The 22,741-nt window shown below is 41.0% G+C and overlaps 2 protein-coding genes across 3 annotated transcripts in view; both read left to right on the top strand.

Annotated features, from left to right (window-relative positions):
• Klhl7 (kelch like family member 7) overlaps positions 1-2,000 on the top strand; it is a 53,778-nt gene extending 51,778 nt beyond the window's left edge. Inside the window, exon 11 of the mRNA XM_040737034.1 lies at positions 687-2,000. Within this exon, the coding sequence (XP_040592968.1) occupies positions 687-970 (284 nt within the window). The 3' untranslated portion in view covers positions 971-2,000. The remainder of the gene's footprint in view (positions 1-686) is intronic.
• A 3,964-nt stretch (positions 2,001-5,964) lies between these two features.
• Positions 5,965-22,215, top strand: Nup42 (nucleoporin 42). Of its 2 annotated transcripts, XM_005087114.4 has the most exons (7): positions 5,965-6,186; positions 8,355-8,577; positions 10,531-10,625; positions 16,697-16,773; positions 17,396-17,482; positions 20,243-20,333; positions 21,164-22,215. In XM_005087114.4, the coding sequence occupies exons 1-7, from the start codon at positions 6,054-6,056 to the stop codon at positions 21,727-21,729; spliced, it is 1,272 nt and encodes a 423-aa protein (XP_005087171.1). In that variant the 5' UTR covers positions 5,965-6,053; the 3' UTR covers positions 21,730-22,215. The 2 variants fall into 2 exon arrangements, with proteins under 2 accessions (XP_005087171.1, XP_021079277.1); XM_021223618.2 differs by lacking the exons at positions 5,965-6,186; positions 8,355-8,577; positions 16,697-16,773 and having other exon boundaries at positions 10,536-10,625.
• The last annotated feature ends 526 nt before the right edge of the window (positions 22,216-22,741 follow it).

The following is a 22,741-nucleotide window of genomic DNA, read 5'->3' as shown; positions in this document are numbered from 1 at the left end:
CACTGCATGAAAATATCTTTTTCTCTTTGACCTTTTCACCTTCTTAAGTAACGCTAATAATTTTAAATAATTTAAATGATGAGAAATATGAACTGAATCTAGAGATAGTACTTCATTTTATCAGCTTACCTACGCGTTAAGTAAAAGAAAGAAATAATTTCTTTTCTCTTACCCACTGGTACTCTCCATAAAGTGTTAAAAGATAGAAAGAAGAACATTTGGAATAATTTATAATCGAAGCAAATGAGAAAGCAAATCTCTGGTACTTTTCCAGTATAGAATGTTTCTTTCCCCTTCCCCCTTTAATTTTTAACTTTGTAGGAAAAAATGATTATGAAAATTATCAATTTATTTTACACTTAAAAGTAAGTAGGTAGTGAATATGTGGGTGTGGTTGTATGGTTGTAAAGCTCATATATATATATATTTTTTTTTTGGTTTTATGAGACAGGGTTTCTCTGTATTGTTTTGGAGTCTGTCGGTCCAGCCCGGCCTCGAACTCACAGAGATCTGCCTGCCTCTACCTCCCGAGTGCTGGGATTAAAGGCGTGCGCCACCACCACCCGGCGTAAAGCTCATATTCTATGTGTTTAACAATTTTATTTTGAAAATAAAATGTAAAATTTAAAAACTATGGCGAGATCTAAGAGCAATTGATTCAGTTCTCATACTTTGTTCTTTTGAAGGTGGTCTGGACAATGTGGAATATTATGACATTAAATTAAATGAATGGAAGATGGTGTCCCCGATGCCGTGGAGGGGTGTGACGGTGAAGTGTGCAGCAGTTGGCTCTATCATCTATGTGCTGGCAGGTTTTCAAGGTGTAGGTAGATTAGGGCACATCCTTGAATATAATACAGAAACAGACAAGTGGATTGCCAACTCCAAAGTCCGTGCTTTCCCAGTCACAAGTTGTCTAATTTGTGTTGTTGACACGTGTGGAGCAAATGAAGAGACCCTTGAAACATGAGTGAGTGGACCCGACTCATCTGAGACTCAGAAGTCTGGCCACCAGTGGTTTGTTCCATTAGTTCGGTTGTGAAGTTCTGGTCTGGTATTTTGATAAGTAAGATTCCAATAAAATACAAGTTTATTTTATCTGGATTTGATTACTTAATTCAAAGACCATATTTTAGCTGGCCATATAACCAAGAAGCTATCAGCCAGAAAACTTGAAAGTTATAAGCATTTCTTGAAAATAAATTTCAAATGTATAACTGATTCTGACGGAGTGGGGCATGCTCATCAGAGAAGTAGCCCAGCTTAGCTTTAGATTCTATTTTCATATTGTGTAAGTGCTGTGTAGTTGTCTGTCTGTTTCTGTTTGGTCAAGACTAAGTAGTAGTATGGATTATATTTCAAGATGGCAAACTCTGGTAGAGTTGCTGTATCTAGTATTACGTATTTTGCTTGTCTTCATTTATTTCATTTAGTGCCAAACTATCCCATTCTAAAGTAAGCAAGAGCAGCTCAAGGCATACATATTTTCTTCACACATTTGGGGATTTAACACCATACCAAATTATTCATGGGATATATTTAGCCAATTAAATGAAATAGTCCATATTTTCATGTAGAATATTCTTAGCACTCATCATTAATTTGTGTGATTTTCCTCAGCAATGTAAAAAGTTCTCTGCACACTCAGTCCTTACTGTGAAAGCCAATCAAAACACAGTGGTTAGCCACAAAAGAAAGGCTATTTGAAGAAATTCTGGGTCACCAGAAAAGCATTGATAACTGTATCTTGTGGATTTTAAGATACTGTTTTCTTTTTTTTTTCTAGCAAAACATGTCAGGGATAACTGAGTTTTCTCCAAAAATTTTATAATTGGCATTAAATATATGTCATTATTCATTGCTTTGATGTAGACAACAAATTACCAAACAGTTTATTAATTTTCCCCAGTGTTTTACCCTTTGACTGTGTATGAGATGTGCCATGTAAAACTGTCAATCATCAATGTTTATATCTGACATTAAATATTTTTAACTTGAAATAGATTTGCTCTGTTTATTCATTCTAAGTGTGTTCAATAATGTTTTTAAAATTTGTGCAGGTGTTTCCATTTTAATTTTTCTCTATATGGAAATTATAATAGACTAAAATGTTTAAAATAAAAATGAATTTAAAAAGTTTATCTGTTGAGTTTTTATGTATAGACAGCTCTATTGAGATGTAATCCACAGGCATACAGTTCACCCATTTAAACTATACCATTTTAGTGGATTTTACCATAGTCAGTGTGTGCAGTCCTCAAATTTTTAGAATGTTTTCATCACCTCTCCAAAAACACCTGTATGTACTAGTAATTGCTCCCTGTGTTTCCATGTGTTAGCTTTCTAGACTGCTGCAAGCTACCACATACTTAATGAATGAAAACGAAGGTATTCTGACTGTTTAGGAGGCCAGGTGTCCCAAATCTGGCTTTTGGAGAATTGGGCAAAACCACCATGGCCTCCCCTCTCTTCTGTTGGTTGCCAGTGTCCTTGCTGTTTACTTCTTAGCCTGTGCCGGCATGCAGCCTTCTACCTTGGTCTTCTCATGGCCTTTTGTCTGTCTGTCTGTTTTCCTCTTGTAACTATCTTCATAGCAATCACTTGGGCTGGTACTTTTTTTACTTAATGTGCATGAATGTTTTGTCTGTATGTATGTATATCATATGTATGCCTGGTGCCCACAGAGGTCAGAAGAGGTGATCAGATCCCCAGAAACTCTAATTATAGATGGTTGTGAGCTACTGTGTGTGTACTGGGAATTGAACCCAGGTCCTCTAGAATATAAGCTAATGCCCTTAACCTTGGAACCACATCCAGCTGGCCTGAAATCAAGATATCCACCTGCTCTGCTTCCCAACCCCTTAGAACTAAGGGTAAGTACCAACACATCAGATGGATTCTGGTACTTTATCTTACACCACTTTTATTTGCAAAGATCCTGTTTCCAGGTGAAAATACATTTTAGGTAGACAAGAATTTTGTGAGGAGCACTATTTAACCAGGTACACCCTTAGAAACTCCAGCCTCAGGCAACCTCCACCTCCAGATTTGACTGATGGAACATTTTTTCTGTAGGAATTCTTAACTTTGCATTCTATTTAAAAATGTGGCTAGTTGGAGCTGGAAACATGGCCCTTGATGTTCTTCAAGAAGGACACAGGTATGGTCCTTTGCATCCACTCAGAGACCCACAACCATCTATAATTCTAGTTCCAGGGGATCTGATGCCCTCAGTCTAGCCTCAAGTACCAGGCACACAGTGAAGCACATGAGTGCAAACATGAAATAACCACAGCACATTATATCAAGTTTGATACAGCTTTTAATAAAGCTGCTTCCCGCCTACTAGTCTGTATCATGATTCTAATAAATGTGCCTCCTCCCCATACCTATTACACACAATTCTCAAAGCCAGGATAATGGGTAAAAGTAAATTGGATTCAAATTACTTGGGTACAAATCACTTTGTATAAGGAGTCTTATTACTTTCCTGCAAAGTGCTCTGCTTTCATTTCAGTAAATCCTGGGTTGGTTGCTTTTCTGTCCTTGGACGTGGCCTATTTTGATATTACATGATTAAGTTTTCAAAAATCACAATTTGAGTATGAATGCTTAGTAGTCAAAAATTGTTACATAACTATAAACTAATTTTAGCTTTATGGTCTAGTTTTTAAAACCTGACAATGTCATGAAAACCTTTGAGTCACTAACTTTTTTTTTTTTTTTGGTTTTTCGAGACAGAGTTTCTCTGTGACTTTGGAGGCTGTCCTAGAACTCCCTCTGTAGACCAGGCTGGTCTCGAACTCACAGAGATCCACCTGCCTCTGCCTCCCGAGTGCTGGGATTAAAGGCGTGCGCCACCACCACCCGTCCTGAGTCACTAACTTTTAATATGCCCACATCAAAATAAAATGTGCCACTTAATAAAGTTATTCAACTAAGCCTTAGGGAAAAAAGCTTACTGTATTTACCAAGGGAAAGGAGATATTTAGGGGGAAAAAAAGTTTTTTAAGACTAATAATCTTAGCCTATACCAAAGACTTAAGAAAATCCAATTTACTCCATCCAATATGACACCAAACCAATGTTCGATAACCCTCAGTACACTGGTAACCTCAAAGGACATGGTTTCAGCATTTAGCAACACTTGACTGATCCTTTTTAATAACCTTAAGTTTCCTCTAGAGAGTTTTAAATTTTCACTTTGATCTTCCTAGTTTACCTTTTTTTGGGGTGGGGGGGTTTCAAGACAGCGTTTCTCTGTATTGTTTTGGAGGCTATCCTGGAAGTCGCTCTGTAGACCAGGCTGGCCTCGAACTCACAGAGATCCGCCTACCTCTGCCTCCGAGTGCTGGGACTAAAGGCGTGCTCCGCCACCATCACCCAGCGGCACGACCTATTCTTCCTATTACTGTGACAAAACCCAGCAAAAGCAACCTCAGGAAATTGGTTGATTCTAGCTCACAGTTGAAGGATACAGTCAATCTAGAAAGGATTTCAGCAAGAACATGAAGCTGCTGGTCACATTGCATTTGCAGTCTGGAAAGCAGCAATAGTCAACTCAAACATGCCTTTTTATTCGGTGTGTGACCACATTCCATAAATGGTGCAGCCCACATTCCGAGTGTCTTCTTTCAGTAAAATGTTACTGGACGCATCCTCACAGACATACCCAGAGATGTGTATCTGTGGGGTTTTAAATCTAACATTTAAATCCAGAGATGTGTGTCTATGGTGATACTAAATGTAATCAACTTGACTAACCATCAAAAGTGTCACTGCTTGCTAACTAGAATTTTGTTTGACATCTTTCCATCCTCAGACATAACTAAGATGTAAAATGAGACTAAAGATGTACTTTGAGTCTTAGGAGTCCCTAAACTTCATTCAACTCTTAGTTTGTTCCCACTATCCAATTTTAATTTCCAAGAGCACTTTCATTTTGCTTTAGTAAGGAGCAAGCCACTGCCACACCTTACCTCCTTAGCATCTCAGCAGACAAGAGCGCGAGTTCCTGTTTCTCCCTGCTATACCCTGTTTTCTGCCCAGCTATCTCACTTCCTGTCTGTACAGACCTCCAGACCTCTATGGTTATCTAGTAGCAAACTGCATTCTCTGACCCTCAGGCTTTATTTGTACAACCAAGATGTCGCCACGCTTTTATATAGTGTACTTATTTTATACTTATACAGGGTCCTGTTTGAGAACTGCAAAGTTAATAAATGGAACGTGCCGTGTGTGTGTGTGTGTGTGTGTGTGTGTGTGTGTGTGTGTGTGTGTGTGTGATTCTAGCACTTGGGAAGCCAATAGGAGGGTCTCTGTGGGTTCAAGGCCAGTCAGGACTACATAGTAAGACTGTCTCAAGAGAAGGAGGAGGAGGAAGAAATGGAATGTTTAAAAAAAAAACTTATTTGAAGCTGTGCATCTGAGGAAACGTGGTCTTCTTCTGTGTCAGTTTTCCAGACAATTTTCATTCTTTTGATAAAATTTCAAAAGGCAATATTTACATGAAATTTTACGAACAAGATTGCTCAGTGTGCAGGAAGACCAGCTAAGGAGCTATTATGATGCTTTTCTCCCGGAGTGCATCCTGCTTCCTAGTGACAGCTGGCTTCTCTCTGAGTCATTCTCTTTTTGAGACCTTTTTTTTTTTTTTTAAATATGGAACGCTTCACGAATTTGCGTGTCATCCTTGCGGATTTGCGTGTCATCCTTGCGGAGACCGTTTTTACCTTTTCTTGTCTAAATAAATGTAATGAACGACTGGGCCTCGCAAACTACGGCCAACTAGAGCCTTGGTGGTTGTGTGCCTCATCTGGTACCCTCTAGGTGAGGGTCCACGCCCTGCTGTCTCGCGACGTCTTTACACGCGTGCGGGACGCTCTCCCCTTCTCAAACCCCATTGGCTGGAGGCCACGCCTCTCGCCGCACGGGGACCCATCGCGGAACCTCTGGGCGCGGGGGGATGACGTCAGAGCGGCGACGGGGCTTCGGCCGTTGGGAACCGGGCCGTCCCTGCCGACCTGAAGACCGCGAGCCGGGACGGCGCTGCGATGACCATTTGCCAGTTTTTCCTTCAGGGCCGGTGCCGCTTCGGAGACCGCTGCTGGAACGAGCATCCCGGCTCCCGGGGCGCGGGCGGGGCCCGGCAGCCGCCACCGCAGCAGCAGCAGCCGCCCCCCTCAGGTGACGGTCCCCGAGAGGACGCGCGTCCCACCCGCGCGAGAGCAGTCGGTTCGGCTGACCGGACGCGGACAGGGCTTCGGGCCCGGGCGCTAGCCCCAACCGCTGCGTTTTAAGTTAGAAGTACATCTTATCAAAACCGCTTTGTTGATGAGAGGCGGCGGTTGGGAGAGCCTGCGTGGGTCCATGCGGACCGAGCCCTACTTTCCCCTCCTTGCCCTTGATCGCACGCTCTTAACATTTGGGCTTTAGTTGGAAGGGTGGGAGGGGACCAGGCATTTAGCCAGCCGTACAGCACAGGGTTTTAAAAGTCAGGTTAATAATATTTTATTTTCGTAGTTCCGGAAGCCAGTTCTTGACGTTATCACTGGCTGCTTCTATTTCTTCTCCTAGTCTTTAAGGCTCATCTAATCCCTTGTGTTGCATGGCGGTTTCATCTTCCAACTCTCTGTGGAGGAAGCTCGTTGCATCATCCGTCTACAATTGATCTAGTGAAATACTCCAGAAATTAGGACTGATACCCGGGGACTGCTGAGAGTAGTATTTGCCGTGTCGTCTCTGGAAACCTACTTTAAATGTAGTAATTTGAAAGTAAACATTCGGTAAATACATAACTGGATGAGAAAAATACAAATAAAACTTTATGATGAAAAGATAGAAAAAAATGCTTTGGAGTTATAAGGCCAATTTTAGTGCCAGCTAGTGCGGCATGAAGGAAGTTCATTTCTATTCAATGTGACCACCCTCCCACAACACACACACACTCAAAGGATTTGGAATTTCAAAACAAACGCCATTAATTCCTATTTCAGAAATGTGTTTCATCTGTCTTTCCATTTTCTATTTCTCCTTGGATTTATGGAGTGGTTTAGAATATGGGTACACCTATCATTACGTTTTTAGTATATATTAAATGATATATTTTCCAAATCAATCATAAGATAAATTACCTTCATCCTAGCCTCAGTTATGAAGTGATAAAATGAAAAACAGTATCAAAACCGGAAAAAAGTCCTGTTGACTTGTTCTTTTATATTTATGAAATGTTAGAAATCTGTACTTCACCTGTTAGTGAGCTCTGAAGTCACCACATGAAAGGGAGATATTGTGTCCATGGAGGAAAGATTGAGGCAGGTGGTCTTTAAGTATCCATTTAAGGACGGACAGCAAAATGTAGTCCTTTTTATTGTCCAGTTTATTCATTGTTCTCTTTCATTCATTGTCTTTATATGGCCCGGTGAAGAAGCAAATTAATGAAAACACAGCTTCCCCAAACATACACATAACCATCGCTAGGTCAAACCAGGGGCCTTGAGCGTGTTAGGCAAAGACTCTTCCACTAAAGAAGCTTTTGGCTTTGGGGTATCTTCTGTTCATTTCCCAATGGTCAAGCAGTTTAATGGATTTATAAAAGCTGAACTCAGCCATATATCTGTATTTTTCTATGGATTTCTAATCCTCTTGATCTCATTTTTAAATTTTTTACTTTCTGTACATTGGTATTTTGCCTACATGTATATATCTCTATGAGGGTGTCAGATTCCTTAGAACTTGAGTTACAGACAGTTGTGAGTTTCCATGTGGTGCTGGGAAATGAACCCAGGTCCTCTGGAAGAGCATCTAGTGCTCTTAACTGCTTGTTTTGGCTTGGGTTTTTTGTTTTGTTTGTTTGACATGACTATGTAGCCCTGGCTGGTCTAGAACTCACAGAGATCTGCCTGTCGCTCCTCCACAGTGCTGTGATTAACGTTATACACTAACACACCTTGCCTTGCTCTCATTTATTTATTTATTTATTTATTTGTTTATTTATTTGTTTATTTATTTATTTATTGGTTTTCTCTGTAGCTTTGGAGGCTGTCCTGGAACTCACTTTGTAGACCAGGCTGGCCTCGAACTCACAGAGATCCGCCTGCCTCTGCCTCCCAAGTGCTGGGATTAAAGGCGTGCGCCACCAACGCCCGGCTCTTGATCTCATTTTTTAAAAGCAATTAAAGCATTATAAAATGTAACAAACATCATAAAGGGACTGTCGTTTTAAAATAGTAGAAAATAGCACTTTATTAGTCTTTGTATAATTTCTAGACATAATGAGATAAAATATCGTGGATATTTCCAAGACTTGAAAAAGTTGCCAATTTTATGACTCTTTGATTTTCTTGATTATTTAGGAAGTAACAGGCGCGGGTGGAATGCCAACAGCCAGAGATACTCCAATGTCATCCAGCCATCCAGCTTCTCCAAGTCTACACCATGGGGTGGCAGCAGAGATCAAGACAAACCATTATTCGGCTCTTTTGACTCTGGTGCTTCCACCAGCAGAGGCTTTGGATCGCCTCAAAATCCTTTTGCTTCACCTGTCTCTGATGAGCAGAAAGATGAAAAGAAACTTCTGTAAGTTAAAGTTTTGTAGAAAGTCACCACCCAATTGGTTGGTTGTTCCAGAAGCACTTAGTGTTTTCTTTGAAAAAGACTAATTGTGAAAATCAGAGTAAGCAAAACTATTAGCATGTTTCAAAGGTTAGTCATTGTCCTCTGCAGTCTGCTGGGTAACTCAGAACAACTGTGATCCTGCAGATACTGATAACAGCACTTACTTTCTTTGTAAAACCTTTATTTTAGTTGCCCTATTTGAAGTTCCATAAACAGTGGATTTTTTAGGTTTGGTTTTTTTGTTTGTATGTTTGCTTGTTTGTTTTGGTTTTAGGTTTTGTTTTTGGTTTTTTTTTTTTTTGGTGGGGAGAAGGGGTTATTTTGTTTTAAGAGAGGATCTCCTAGCCGGGCGTTGGTGGCGCACGCCTTTAATCCCAGCACTTGGGAGGCAGAGGCAGGCAGATCTCTGTGAGTTCGAGGCCAGCCTGGTCTACAGAGCTAGTTCCAGGACAGCCTCCAAAAAAAAAAAAGAGAGGATCTCCTTGTATAGCCCCTGACTGACTCAGAATTCACAGAGATCTTATTATCTGTGCCTCCAGAAACTGGGATTAAAGGTGTGTTTCCAGCTGCTGAAAATTGAACCAAAATTTTCAAGTGTATTGAGCAAGCATCAAGTGTGTGTGTGTGTGTGTGTGTGTATGTATGTAAAGAGAGTAAACTTGTGTCTATTATGATTCTAAGTATAATAACATTCTTTGTGATATCTATCAGTTTACTAATGGTCACATTCTAGATGGAAAGAAACTTTAATTTAGAGCCAACTCCATCCACAGCTTTGTCTCAGAATAAGTGTGCATGGACCTGGGGACTGGAGAGGTGGGTGGCTCACAGGTTAAGAGTATTGACTGTTCCTCCAAAGGACCTGGGTTCAATTCCCTGCACCCACATGGCAGCTCACAACCGTCTGTAACTCCAGTTCCAGGGAAGCCAGTACCCTTATACAGATGTATATGGCAAGCAAAACACCAGTGCACATAAAATTGAAAACAAATTAATTAATTTTTAAAATATATTTTCAAAGTTTCCTGTATTACAAAGTAGGAAAAGTATCTCTGAAGTCCTATAGCCCACTCTTAAATTTTAATGCTTCTCCATAATTGATAGTAGTACTTTTTGTTGTTCCCAGTTAATAGTGTTATTGTATTTAGTTCTATTAAAAAAAATACTGTAGTTCTCGGAGAATGGAGAGCTGGCTAAGTTGGTTGAGAGCACTCAATGCTCTTCCAAAGGACCTGGGTTCAATTCCCAGCACCCACATGGCAGCTTGCAACTGTCTTTAACTCCATGATCTGACACCCTCATACAGACAACAGACATACATGCAGGCAAAACACCGATGCACATAGAAAATTTTTTAAAAATATTTTTAAATTGTATTTCTGATACTGTGTTGTATTTAGTTCTTTAAAAATATTTCAGATTATTCTTAACTATATTATTAGTAATTCTGTGAATTAGAAAGCCAACACTATTATTTATTATAAATTATTATTTGTAACTACAAAATACAAGGTGTTTGTTGTTTTAGAAACAAGTTCTCAGTGTGCAGCCCAGATTGACCTTAAACTGGCTGTATTACCCTGTGTGGCCTCAAAATCCTCCTCACCAATCCTGGTGCTGGAATTACAACTGTGTTCCACCACACTCAGGTTGACCTTAAACTGGCTGTATTATCCTGTGTGGCCTCAAAATCCTCCTCACCAATCCTGGTGCTGGAATTACAACTGTGCTCCACCACACTCAGGTTGTAATTTGGCTTTCTGTGAACTTCTGGTATAGAAAATATGTAAATTTATATATTTATTTACTATAGTTTAAATGTTCAGTCATTCAACTTCATAAGTAACAAATTTTAGCAAGCAAGTGAAAATATCCATTACTCTTCCATTTTTATTTATTTTCATTTTCTTTCAGGGAAGGAATTGTTAAAGATGTAGAGATTTGGGAATCATCGGGGCAGTGGATGTTTTCTGTTTTCTCACCAGTGAAAAAGAAGCCTAATATTTCAGGTAACTGGGAAGCCTGCTTGATTGGGTTGTTGGTTGCTTGTTTTTTGTTGCATGCTGAGGATCAAACTTGGCCTTCATACATGCTAGGCAAAAGCTCTACCACTAGGCTGTGGCGCCCGCCCAGTACATGTATGTATTTTTAAAGTAGATTCTAAAGTGACTACTTTCTAGAACTAACACCATGCTAAATAAACTTACTCTAAACTTAGGAATAGCTAGAATTTGGTCTTTGTTTACAGTCTTCCAACTAAACATAATTCAGAGACAGAGTGGAGAATGTAGTTCTTTTCCATTTTTATTCTCAACAAAGAATAGTAAAATCAGGACCCACCACAGTTCCAATTCAGGCAGTTGAGAAGAAGCTCTGCTGAATTGGTTCCCTCTGTGAAACCTCAGAACCTCCTAGCCACCTCAGCAACCAGGAGGGTCACAAGCTGCCCGCCATTACAGCCTTCTGTTCTGGAGGAAAGAAAATGAGAAACAGTGAAAATAGATCACTTAAGATAGTGATAGTTTCTGAGCCGGGCAGTGGTGGTGCACACCTTTAATCCCAACACTCGGGAGGCAGAGGCAGGCGGATCTCTGTGAGTTCGAGGCCAGCCTGGTCTACAGAGAGAGTTCCAGGACAGCCTCCAAAGCTACAGAGAAACCCTGTCTTGAAAAACCAAAAAGAAAATCTAGCAACCTATCCTTGACATGTGTGTAGGGACTATATATGTTCACAGAAGTTTTCATAATAACACTAAGACACTGGTGGCCGCTTTTCAGGGTTGAAATTTGTGCTGCTGGTACAAACAAATTGCTGAGTAAAACTGATGGATTTAACATCAGCTGAGACAGAAGCAATAAACTGCTGGTAGACTATAGCAATCATGTAAAGAAGAATCTGGAATGTCATTCTAACTTTACGAAGAGACAAAATTATCCCCATCATTAATGAAATAAAAATTCCTAATTTTTAAAAACTCATCTATTGAATATGCATTTTAAATATTGTCTTGGACAAAATGGAAGGTACATATAAACCATGCATTTGCCCTATACCCACCTATGATGTTGACTTTGAGGGAGAACTCTTGGGTTATTATCACAGACAGATTTTTTTTTTTTTTTTTTTGGGTTTTTACGAGACAGGGTTTCTCTGTATTGTTTTGGAGGCTGTCGGTCCAGCCCAGCCTCTAACTCACAGAAATCTGCCTGCCTCTGCCTCCTGAGTGCTGGGATTAAAGGCGTGCACCACCAACGCCCGGCCACAGACAGATTTTATTGGAAAGAATAGCAGCTGTGTATTACGGGATTTCCCGCCCAGTTCTGCAGCCACCTCAGCCCCAAATAAACACTCAGACACTATGTCAGTTATTAATAATGCTGACCGGTGACTAGGGCTTCTTATTGGCCAGCTCTGTCTTAACTATTAACCCATAACTACTAACCTATGTATATCTACATGGTCTTCTCTTACCAGAGAACTGAGTCTGGACTTGTTACTCCTCTCACATCCTGCATCGTGACTTGCTCTGCCTACATTTCCCAGAATCATCTTCATCTCCTAGTTCCACTTATCTTGTTTCCCTATTGGCCAACAGTGCTTTTATTCATCAACCAATAAGACAAACATATACAGAAGACATTCCCATCAGCTGTGGTTATTCACACTTAGTTTTGGCAGATATTTTCTGAACAATGAATGAGATAAACCTGTGTCACCCAAGGGGCGGGGCGGGGTATGACAGGGTTACCACTGATAATTTCCTAGGAGAAGTTGAATCTTGAAAAACCTTTCTGTCACATAAACACAATAGCTTCTCAGTACTCAGAATCTCTTCTGGAAAGACTAGTGACAGCATTAATATGTGAGGATTTCAGGGTTGGTTTGATTTTTTTCTCTTTTAGAGTTCTAGAATGCCCTGTATCAATGTATGGAAGTTCTGTAGGACATCTTAACTAATATTCAAGACTGAAGGGTTATGTTACAGAGCCGTGCTGGCTGAAATCTATTCTGAGTTCAGGACAGACTAATGAACAACACAAAAAGAACAACACATGCCGGGCGTTGGTGGTGCACGCCTTTAATCCCACTACTCGGGAGGCAGAGGCAGGCGGATCTCTGTGAGTTCGAGGACAGTCTGATCTACAGAGCAAGTTCCAGGACAGCTTCCAAAACAATACAGAGAGACCCTGTCTCAAAAAACAAAAAAAAAGAACAACAAAAAGTTCATTAGCTTTTGAGTCTGCATTATACTTGACCTTGAAAAACGTCTCACTTGTCTGGGCACAGTAGCATACCCTTTAATCCCATCAAGAGACAGAGGCAAGCAAGTCTCTGAGTTTGAGGCCAGCCTGCTCTACATAGTGAGTTCTGAGACAGCCAGAACTACATAGTGAGACCTTGTCTCAACTGCCAAAAATAAAAGCCTTCCACCTCACTTTTCCAGTATTGGTGCATTGTCAAAGAAGAGTCCACATTAGCCTGGAAAGGCCATTGACTTCTTTTCCCAGTGACATATCTGGAATGTAGTTCTTACACAGCAAGCCGCACTGCAGCGGAATGAATGCAGAAGCCCATGCAGGAATCCAGCAGTTGGAGCTGGTGAGATGCCATTCAGCAGTTAATAGTGTGTGGCTATTGCAGAGCATGTGAGTTCAGTTTCCAGCAGCCATGTTCCTGGCCCTCAACTTCCGGTAACTGGCTCCAGGGCATCCAGTGTTGCATTCTGACCTCTACAGATGTCTGCTCTTCCATGTCACTACTCCACAACAGATGCACACACACACACATAATTAAAAATAATATTTTCTTAAAAATCTAGCTGTAAAGCAAATATTAACGAGATCTGTAGATAGATTTGCTGTTCACCTCACTAATCTTACTTTTTGTTTTGGAAAACAAATGGATGTGGATACATGCATGGTTCATTATAAAGAGCTAACTTTCCCCCTGTAGCTAGAATATTTCTTTTGTACCATGCCCTTGTTTGCTTTTCTGTTGTTGTGTTAAACGCCATGACCCAAAAGCAGCTTGGAGAAGAAAGGTTTTGTCTGGCTTATAGGTCACTAGTGCACCATTGAGGGAAGCCAGGGCAGGAAGAGCCTGAAGCAGAAGCCACAGAGAAACGCTGTTCATTGGCTTGCTTCCCTAGGCTTGCTCAGCCAGCTTTCTCATGCAGCCTAGGTTCAGCTGCCTAGGAATGGCATCACCCACAGTGAGAAAGTAGTTACTTAGTAATTTTCTTTGTTCTGTGATTCAGTGAAGAAACTGGTTGATCACAGCTTGAAAGAATAGAGTACTTGAGGTGGACAGAGTTGTCCATGCCTATGAAGCACTGTTAGAGCTAAGCCCTGAGTGAAGAGAAGATACCTGTTATTTAGGAAAGCCATTTCTAGCAATTATGGTAGCTAGTGCAAAGGCCTTGAGTGACAGCCATGAACTCAAATCACTGAGGAAAGAAAAGAACAGAAATATACAGCTTTAGCAGGGTGGTAGCCAAGGTCCACGTGGTATGGGGTCTAATTACATTGGAAGTAGAGCTATGAAGAGCTCAAGCAGAAGGACGTGGTTAGGAAAAGCTCACTCAGGGGCACAGGAGAGAGAATGAGCTGTTAGGAACAAGAACTAGTCGGGAGGCAGGTGACGAGTTAGGAAGTGATTGCTAATGATGGGTTAGAGCTGCTGGCAGTGGGGACAGAATTGGTCAAATTTGAGTTGTGTTTTAAGCCAGATTTTGATATTTTAGACACAGGAAAACAAATCCAGTATGATTCCTAACTGCTCCTTGCCCTGGCCTGCCAGTGCCACGAGAGTAAACTAAATGGTACCTGGGTTCCAAGGAAGTCTGTAGGAAACAGGAACATTTCCTCTCTTCGTCTTCTCAGTGCTAAGAGGTAGTCATTGCTGTGGACAGTAAAAATCACTAGTGGTACAGAGAAACTGAAACTTTTTTTTTTGGTATTTCCTTTAAAATACTTGCATATTAAGAGCACTGTCTGATCTTCCAGAGGACCTGGAATCAATTTCCAGCATCCACATGAGTGAGTGTCACAAATATCTGTACTCCAGTTCCAGAGGATCTGACACCAGGTACACACATGGTACACATGCATTCATGCAGGCAAAGCATCCATGCTCCACATCATTTATGGATTTCTATGTTTCTCTGTATCTTTAGAAAGTGATCGTCATCTAGTTTTGTTTTCTGTGGGCTTGCTTTTTTATAGCATGACCCCAAGGTCTCACACATGCATGCCAGGCAAACGTTCTACCACTGAGCTTTATTTCTTAATCCCTGGTATCCCACATTTATCAATGAAAGTACTTTTTGTGTAAAATAAGCATCCCTTTGTAGCACTTTTTGTCTGCATACATGTATAATATTATAGGTATCTGAAGTTAAATCCTAGAAATGTAGGTCACAGTCTGTGAACATTCCTTATGGACGGTTTGCTCCAGAAAATTCCTTGGCATGTTCAGAACAGTATCCATTACCACACACTGAATAACAATAGTTGTCATCTGTTCTGATGTCTGCAGTCTGTAAGGAGAGCATTTTGTCTTTAAGTAGCATTTTTTTAATCTTATTTATTAACCTTTGGAAATTCTAATGAACTGCTTACTGTACTTTATGTCTTTGTTTTATTCTGTATTGAGTTATAAACAGTATATCTATTCTAAAGATATTAACTCTTGGGGCTGGAGAGGTGGCTCACCACCATCTGTAATGAGATCTGATTCCCTCTTTTGGCTTGCAGGGATACATGCAGGCAGAACACTGTATAAATAAATAGATAAATAAATCTCTGGGAAAAAAAAGGATGTTAACTTTTACTACACCAACCCCAGTAGAATCTGTGTGACAAGTTCCACAGAGTGAGGTGAAAACTTCAAAGGAAGGAGGCCTCTTGAAACCGGTTCCGGAACTCTTGACCAGAACAAAATATTGAGCCATAGTTCTCATGGCAATTTATCTGTTTTGTCTTCTATTCTCTTTCTATATTTGCAAGGTATTCCTGATAGCCTAGGCTGAGATTTTAAGTCAGAAAAATGGATAAGAAACCATCCCTAGAGATGGAGTCACTAGCCATGACCTTATCTCCAGGAAAACCAGCGCTTCATTTCATAAATCATTCACAAAATTACACAATAGTATTATAATAAAAACTTCCCTAACAATAAAATTTCTTACGCTGTACGTGTGTCATTGGAAGTGGGCTTAGGTGTATAGTAAAGAAAGCCTTAAATAAAAAGATTTAAAATAGTTCAAATTTATATCTTGAAGATTCACAAAAATTAGTACTAGATGTTAAACAATAACTGACCATAAAAATTTATTAACCTGATCTTGAACTATGCCATTAGCCTTGGATGATTTTGTGCTTTACTGTGCCAAATGACAATGGTGTTATCTGTCCTATCCATGATTGCTTCACTAAACACATCTTCTAAGCATTTTTTTATTATGCATAAAAATCCTTACTTGAGAGCTGCAAAATACACTCAAATTCAAACTGCCTCTGTGTTTGTTTCTGTCACCACCGAATCCTTAACCACCTTGCCTTCAAGGACCCTTGTCCCAGGGACTGATTTATCATTTGCTTTTTAAATCTGTTTATTATAGACCTAACAGCATTTTTTTAGACTAGAGTTTGAATGTGTATATAGTCAGATCTTTCATTTTCCTTTCATCCTTTATCTCTTTTTTTTGTTTGTTTTTTGTTTGTTTGTTTGTTTTTACAAGACAGGGTTTCTCTGTATTGTTTTGGAGGCTGTTGGTCCAGCCCGGCCTCAAACTCACAGAGATCTGCCTGCCTCTGCCTCGAGTGCTGGGATTAAAAGTGTGCGCCACCACCGCCCAGCTCATCCTTTATCTTTACAGAATTCTTCACTCAAAGATAAAGTGCTATATTTTCTTCTGATTTAATAATTTGAGCATTAGTGTGTAGGCTTTGGATTTCTTCTTGGGATCCTGAAGCTTTTCTGATAACCAGCATTAGCACGTTTCCTTGTCTAGCATGCCAGCCCTGCTACCAGAGTCAGCAATACTTACTGTTTAAATCCCAACTGATTCCTCACTTAGGTTTCACAGACATTTCACCAGAAGAGTTGAGGCTTGAATACCATAACTTCTTAACCAGCAATAACTTACAGAGCTATGTAAGTTCATTTCCTGTTCCTCTACCTCAATAGCAATTGACTGTCAATTACTGTTTTCTGTGTTTGTGGTGGCTTGCTTGTGTTTGGGCACATTTGGTGAGGACTGTTAATTTTTTATAGACCATTGCCTTTTTTATTTTTTCTAGACTGTTCTCTTTAAAATTGTTTCATTGTCTAAATTGATAACGATGTACTATAGTGATTCGGGATATTATTTTTATTATAGATTAACCATCAGCCAGTCCTAGAACTCAAACCATCTGTCTTTTGAAAATTATTATTGCTTCTGTTATGTGCAGATCACATGATGAATACTAGAAAACTAGATTAACACCTTTGAATCCCAGACATTCAAAAGAAAAAAGTCTGAATGGGTGGGTCAGTAGAATAAGCTGGCTACCTGAAGGAAATGATCACTTCTGTTGTCTACAGCCAGGACTATGCTAGTACACATAACTCCTGTCCTTCCAGACAGCACCGTTTCTGCACAGCCAGGGGATCAACCGTGAGATACAGGGAGTTAGAGAGCAGAGAGGGGCTGCTGGAGCTGGGGTATCTCTGGCAAACAAGAGCAGGGGTTAAACATTCAATATTGAGTTATTTTTTTGTCTTCTCTCTTCAGCTAAATTCTGTTCAACAGCTAGTAAGTCAGTGGAAGAATAGGATTAATGAACTGAAAAATTTAAATATGTCAACCAAAGGAGCTCTGGTGAGTATTGAAGAATTTTCTTCAAAGAAGTATCTCATCTATTGCATTTGTAGTTTTGTTTTGTTTTTCTGTTTAGTTTTGTTTTGTTTTGAGACAAGAGCTCACTAATTAGACCAGGATGTCCTGCAACTTGCCATGTAGCCCAGGCTGGTCTTCAACTCAAAACTACCTGTCTCAGTTTCCTCCTTGCTGGGATTATAGACCCAGCCTAACTTTTTATTGCTTTTTGTTTGTTTCTTGAAATGGGGTCTCATCTGGCTGGCCTGGATCTCAAAGTGTAGACCAGATTGGCCTCAAACTTAAAAGATCCTTCTGCCCCTACCCAAGTGCTAGGATTAAAGGTGTGCATTGGTTCTATTGCTTTATTTTTTAATGTTTAATATTTTATGTATATGACTGTTTTGCCTGAATGTATATGTGTATACCTATATGCCTGGTCCGGTGGAAGTCAGAAGAGGGTGTCGGATCCTCTGGAATTGCAGTTACAGACAGTTGAGAACTGCCATGTAGGTGCTGGGAATCAAACCCAGGTCCTCTTGAAGAACACGAAGTGCTCTTAGCCTCTGAGCCATCCCTCCAGCCCCCTCCTGCTTTTTGGCAGAGGATGTGTCATTTTGGTTGTGAGCCTAGCCTTTAACGAACGGCTGAGCCATCTCTCCAGCCCAGGATGTGTCATTTTAAAGGGTAAAATATCTGTGGAGAATTACCTCTGACAGGGTCATTTGTAGTTGAAGCCCTAAAACTTACTTGTTTCTCAGAAAAGTGGGGACAGTTATGGCTTTAAAAACAATTTTTAGGTAGACATGGTAGCACACTCCTTTAGTTCCAGCACTAGGGAGACAGAGGTAGGCAGATCTCTGGGAGTTCAGTGACAACTGATATACACACCGAAGTCCAAGACAGCCAGGGTTGCTTAGAGAGACCTTGTAAATAAATAAAAGTAAAAACTATTTCTAGCTTAAGGTTTTTAGCTGGGGTAGGACTAGCTTTAAAAAATGGGAAGTATTACAAGTTCAAGTATTTAAAGATGTGTTTATGCTGCCTTGCAGTTGTATAATGCTGTTTGAATTTAGTGGGGTAGTTTAGGCATATTCTGGCCCCAGCTCAGCATTGATGAGAGCTCATAGAACAGTACTAACTGAGTCTAAGGAACTGTCTCATCCTCTGGGATGAGTGTTTCTAGCTCTTTGCTTGTGTTGAAAGGGTCTGTCTGCTGCTGATCCAAGCTATAACCCATCCTGGACTGACGCACATATCATCACCGTTCATTCTTTTGTCATGAGTATGGATATACTTATATTTGTTTAGCCACTTATTTTCCTGTTGGTGACTATTAGAGAAGCAAGGAAAGAACAAAAAAAACCTGTGTGAAACTATGGGAGGGGCACAGGTTGTCTGTAGTGATAAGTGGATGAGCAGTTGTGTGGGACCGGAAGTCAGGAAAGGGTTTTTATCTGTTCGGGAAGAGTATAAGGAGCTCCTAAAGGTAATAGTAATGTTCTGGATTTTGATTATGCTGGTTATGTGTGTCAGGATTCATTGAAATATAATGAAGTGGTTAGGTCAGTGGTTCTCAACCCCTTTGGAGTCAAGTGACCCTTTCACAGATCAGATATTTACATTATGACTCGTAACAGTAGCAAAAGTACAGTTAGGAAGTAGCAACAGAAATAATTGTGTGTTTGGGGTCACCTCAGCCTGAGGAACTGTATATATTGAAGGGTGGCAGCATTAGGAAGGTTGAGAACCGCTGCTCTGTTGAGCATGATAAGATGCTTCCAAGGGAATGGAGCTCAGCCTGCTTGCTTTGCTTGAGAAGGTCTTGGAGCCAGGTGTCCCAGCTTTCACGTCCCGGCACTTAGGAGGTAGAGGTCGATATCTATGACCTCAAGGCCTGGTCTATGTAGTGAGTCCCAGGACAGCCAAGGATACATAGTGAGACCCTGTCCCCAAAAAAAGTCTTGGAGGGAAGGAGTCAATGAAAGGTTCCTTGAAGGGCATCTGTTAGCAGAGTAGGACAGTCTACTGGGTTGTAGTAGTAAGCTTAGTGTAGCATGTGACCTCACTGGAGCTGAAGTATTTGAGTAGACTGGGCATGCTCTGATAGCCTTTTCATCTGTATCTAGAGTACGTCACAAATGTAGATTTAACCTTAGAAACACTGAAGTTTTCTTTCTTAAAAAGGTATTTTTTTTTTACGACACAGGGTTTCTCTGTATTGTTTTGGAGGTTATCGGTCCAGCCCGGCCTCGAACTCACAGAGATCTGCCTGCCTCTGCCTCCCGAGTGCTGGGATTAAAGGCGTGCGCCGTTAATGAGTTCGAGGCCAGCCTGGTCTACAAAGTGAGTTCCAGGACAGCCTCCAAAGCCACAGAGAAACCTTGTCTCGAAAAACCAAAAAAAAAAAGGTAATTTTATTTATTCTTGAAATTTTTACATATGGATACAATGTATCTTGTTTTTAAAAAATGCTTTTCTGATTGTAGTATATGTTGTTTTTAGAAGTTTAACAAGTGAAAAATTATAATCATTTCTCAGCCAGAGATAATCATCTTTCACTTCTATACATTTTTGTATAGAAGTTCATATTAGTGGGTTGTACATTTTGTAGCATATTATATCCTTTTCATGATCACATGGGCATTTTGTATGCTAGATATTTAAATGCATATTTAAATAATACATTTTTAAAATGTAGTGTATACCAACAGTACATGAGAATTACTCATCAAGCACTGTACTATTTGTATTTTTTTTAAGCTGTCTGATGTAAAGGATGGAGCCAGTCAAACAGCGCCTCCTGCATTTGGATTTGGCAGTAATAAGCAATCAGGGACATTTGGGACCTCAGGTAAGAGATAGTGTGGCATCTTTTGCTGGCTCAGAAAAGTGGGATTCTATAGGTTTCAACTTTGCAAAGCCTGAACCACCATTTTAAATAGTTTTCACAAATTCCTCCAGAATGGAGGCTTACAGAACTTACTTTAACAAATGCTTGGGAAAGGCGGGTCAGAGTGAGGTGCAGTGGGGTATACTGTGAAAGATGTTATGCTCAGCTGAGAGAAGTACCTCTGTTTTTGAGACATGGTCTCACTATGTAGCCCTGGCCTGGACTTGACCCGCCTGCCTCTGTCCCCTGAGAACTGGGATTACAGATGTGAACCACTGCCCAGCTCCAGAACTTTTTAGGAATACTTTCTCAACTTCATAGGAAACTGAACGTGTGATGTACATATAATTCTAGCATGCAGAGATTGAAGTAAAGAATCGACAGTTCAAGGCTGTGGCGGGGGGAGGGGCACAGTCCTTTAATCCCAGAACTCAGGAGACAGAGACAGGTGGATCTCTGAGTTTGAGGCCAAAACAAAGTTCATGGCCAGACTGGCCCTCATAGCAAGACTCTGCCTCAGGGATGATAGTGGTTACCTCTGTGTTATCGCACAGCTGTCATGTAGCAGCTCTGGTGCAGAGCATGGTAAGCCCAAAGTGTGCACTGTGCTCTTCAGACTGCTCGTGGGTGCAGGGGAATCATGATAGCAGAACCGTCGGGTGTTGGGGTTCGGAGGGTGTGCCCTAACCTTGTTCTCACTTGTCCCCTAACCTCGTCAGTATCTACACATGTCTGAAATAAGAGAAAGGAGTAACATGACTGCATTTTCTGACTATAATCTCTTTTTGTAGGTTTTCCAGTGAATAACAGCAGCAGCAGTAATGTTCAGAACTTTAGTTTTAAAACAAGCTCTGGATTCTCCACTGCCCCTTCTGGAAGCACGCCTGCATTTGGGAGTCAGCCAGCCTTTGGGGCTGGGCCCTCTGCTGGCTCTGCCATCGCTTCCTCCGCTCCAGCCTTTGGATTCGGGAAACCTGAAGCCACATCTGCTGCTTCGTTTTCCTTCAAGAGCCCTGACGCTTCCGGCTTTGGATCACCTGGGTTTTCAGGGTTTCCAGCTTCCTTGGCAGGGAGGCCTTTTGGCCATGCAGTGGCCCCTGCCTTTGGAAGTGGCAACTCTGTGGCTGGTTTTGGTAGTCCTGGCCCACAGTCTCAGACTGTGTTTGGCAAACCTTCTAATGACATGTTTGGAGGTAGCAGCATATCCGCCTCCCTCCCCGTCTCCGCCACAAATAGTGTACTGTTCACACCCAGGGAGCAGCTGACTACAGAGGAGCTGGAGCAGTTTCAGTCCCAGAAATTTACTCTGGGAAAGATCCCGTTGAAGCCACCACCTGTGGAGCTGCTGACTGTATAAAAGGGCGGTTTCAGATACAGAAAAGAACGGCTCTAGCCAGGCATGTGGTCCATGCCTGTAATCTGGGAGGCTGAGAGAAGGAATGCCACAAATTCAGGGCCAGCTGGGACTGCTCAGAGTAAGTAATAGACCATCCACGTCTGTGTGAGACCCTCCAAGAAAAAGATCTGAATGGTTTTTAAAGAAATGGTTTTTAGTGCTGGGCATCACTAGGCTCTCACACATGCAAGGCAAATTCTAACTGAGCCATACTCCAACCCTAAGTATGGATTTTAAGATTGTCTTAGGTGATTGATATGTATTTATGTGAGGAATGTAAACTTAGTAATTTGAGGGATTTTCAAGGTCAACTTTTTTTTTTTTTTGAAAACCCAGCCAAATAAAGCACAGCCAAAAACCTCAATAAGCAAGGGAAGCCTTTTGTACTGTAATTATGAATGGAACTAAAAGATGTAGTGTACTGAATAAAGTAATTTTCTCATTCTATTCCAATTTACTATCCATCCCTTACTAGGGATGTGGAGAGTGGATACTGGAGATGAAGCCCAGGTACAGTGTCTTGTGCATGTCGCTGAGCTACGTCCCAGCCCTGACGTTTTTCAAACGTGTGTGGGTGCGCTGTCTGCATGTATGTCTGTGTACCACTTGCATGCCTGGTGCCCATGGAGGTCAGAAGAGGGTGTCAGAGTCCCTGGAACTGGAGTTGCAGATTGTGAGCCACCATGTAGGTGCTGGGAATTAAACTCCAGTCCTAACCTCTTAGCTGTCTCTCTGGTCCTGATTTTTTAACATGCAAAAAATTGAGTTCCCAGAGGATCCAGATTCTGATCCATTTTAACCAGTGTGACTGCCATCTAACTGTTCAGGGGCCTCAGTATGGGAAACCAAATCCATACTCAGGGTTTGATTTTATGCTTGGTATTTAGAACTCTCCTTGGTAATTGGTAAGTAGAATATAAAGTGTTCCTCCTTTGGTCTGTGTGTTCCAACCAATAGAATATAGGAATTCTGC

The sequence above is a fragment of the Mesocricetus auratus genome, unplaced genomic scaffold, assembly GCF_017639785.1.
Source record: "Mesocricetus auratus isolate SY011 unplaced genomic scaffold, BCM_Maur_2.0 Super-Scaffold_100676, whole genome shotgun sequence".
Classification (NCBI taxonomy): domain Eukaryota; kingdom Metazoa; phylum Chordata; class Mammalia; order Rodentia; family Cricetidae; genus Mesocricetus; species Mesocricetus auratus.
Note: the sequence above shows the minus strand (reverse complement) of the source record. Positions and strands in the feature narration are given on the sequence as shown.

What these genes read in the sequence shown, in the direction of transcription:
- Nup42 (XM_005087114.4), top strand. Translation starts at nt 6,054, where the DNA reads ATGACCATTTGCCAGTTTTTCCTTCAGGGCCGGTGCCGCTTCGGAGAC. An exon ending in AAAGATGAAAAGAAACTTCT is followed by an intron (nt 8,578 to 10,530) that starts GTAAGTTAAAGT and finishes ATTTTCTTTCAG; the next exon opens with GGAAGGAATTGTTAAAGATG. An exon ending in TGTCAACCAAAGGAGCTCTG is followed by an intron (nt 17,483 to 20,242) that starts GTGAGTATTGAA and finishes ATTTTTTTTAAG; the next exon opens with CTGTCTGATGTAAAGGATGG.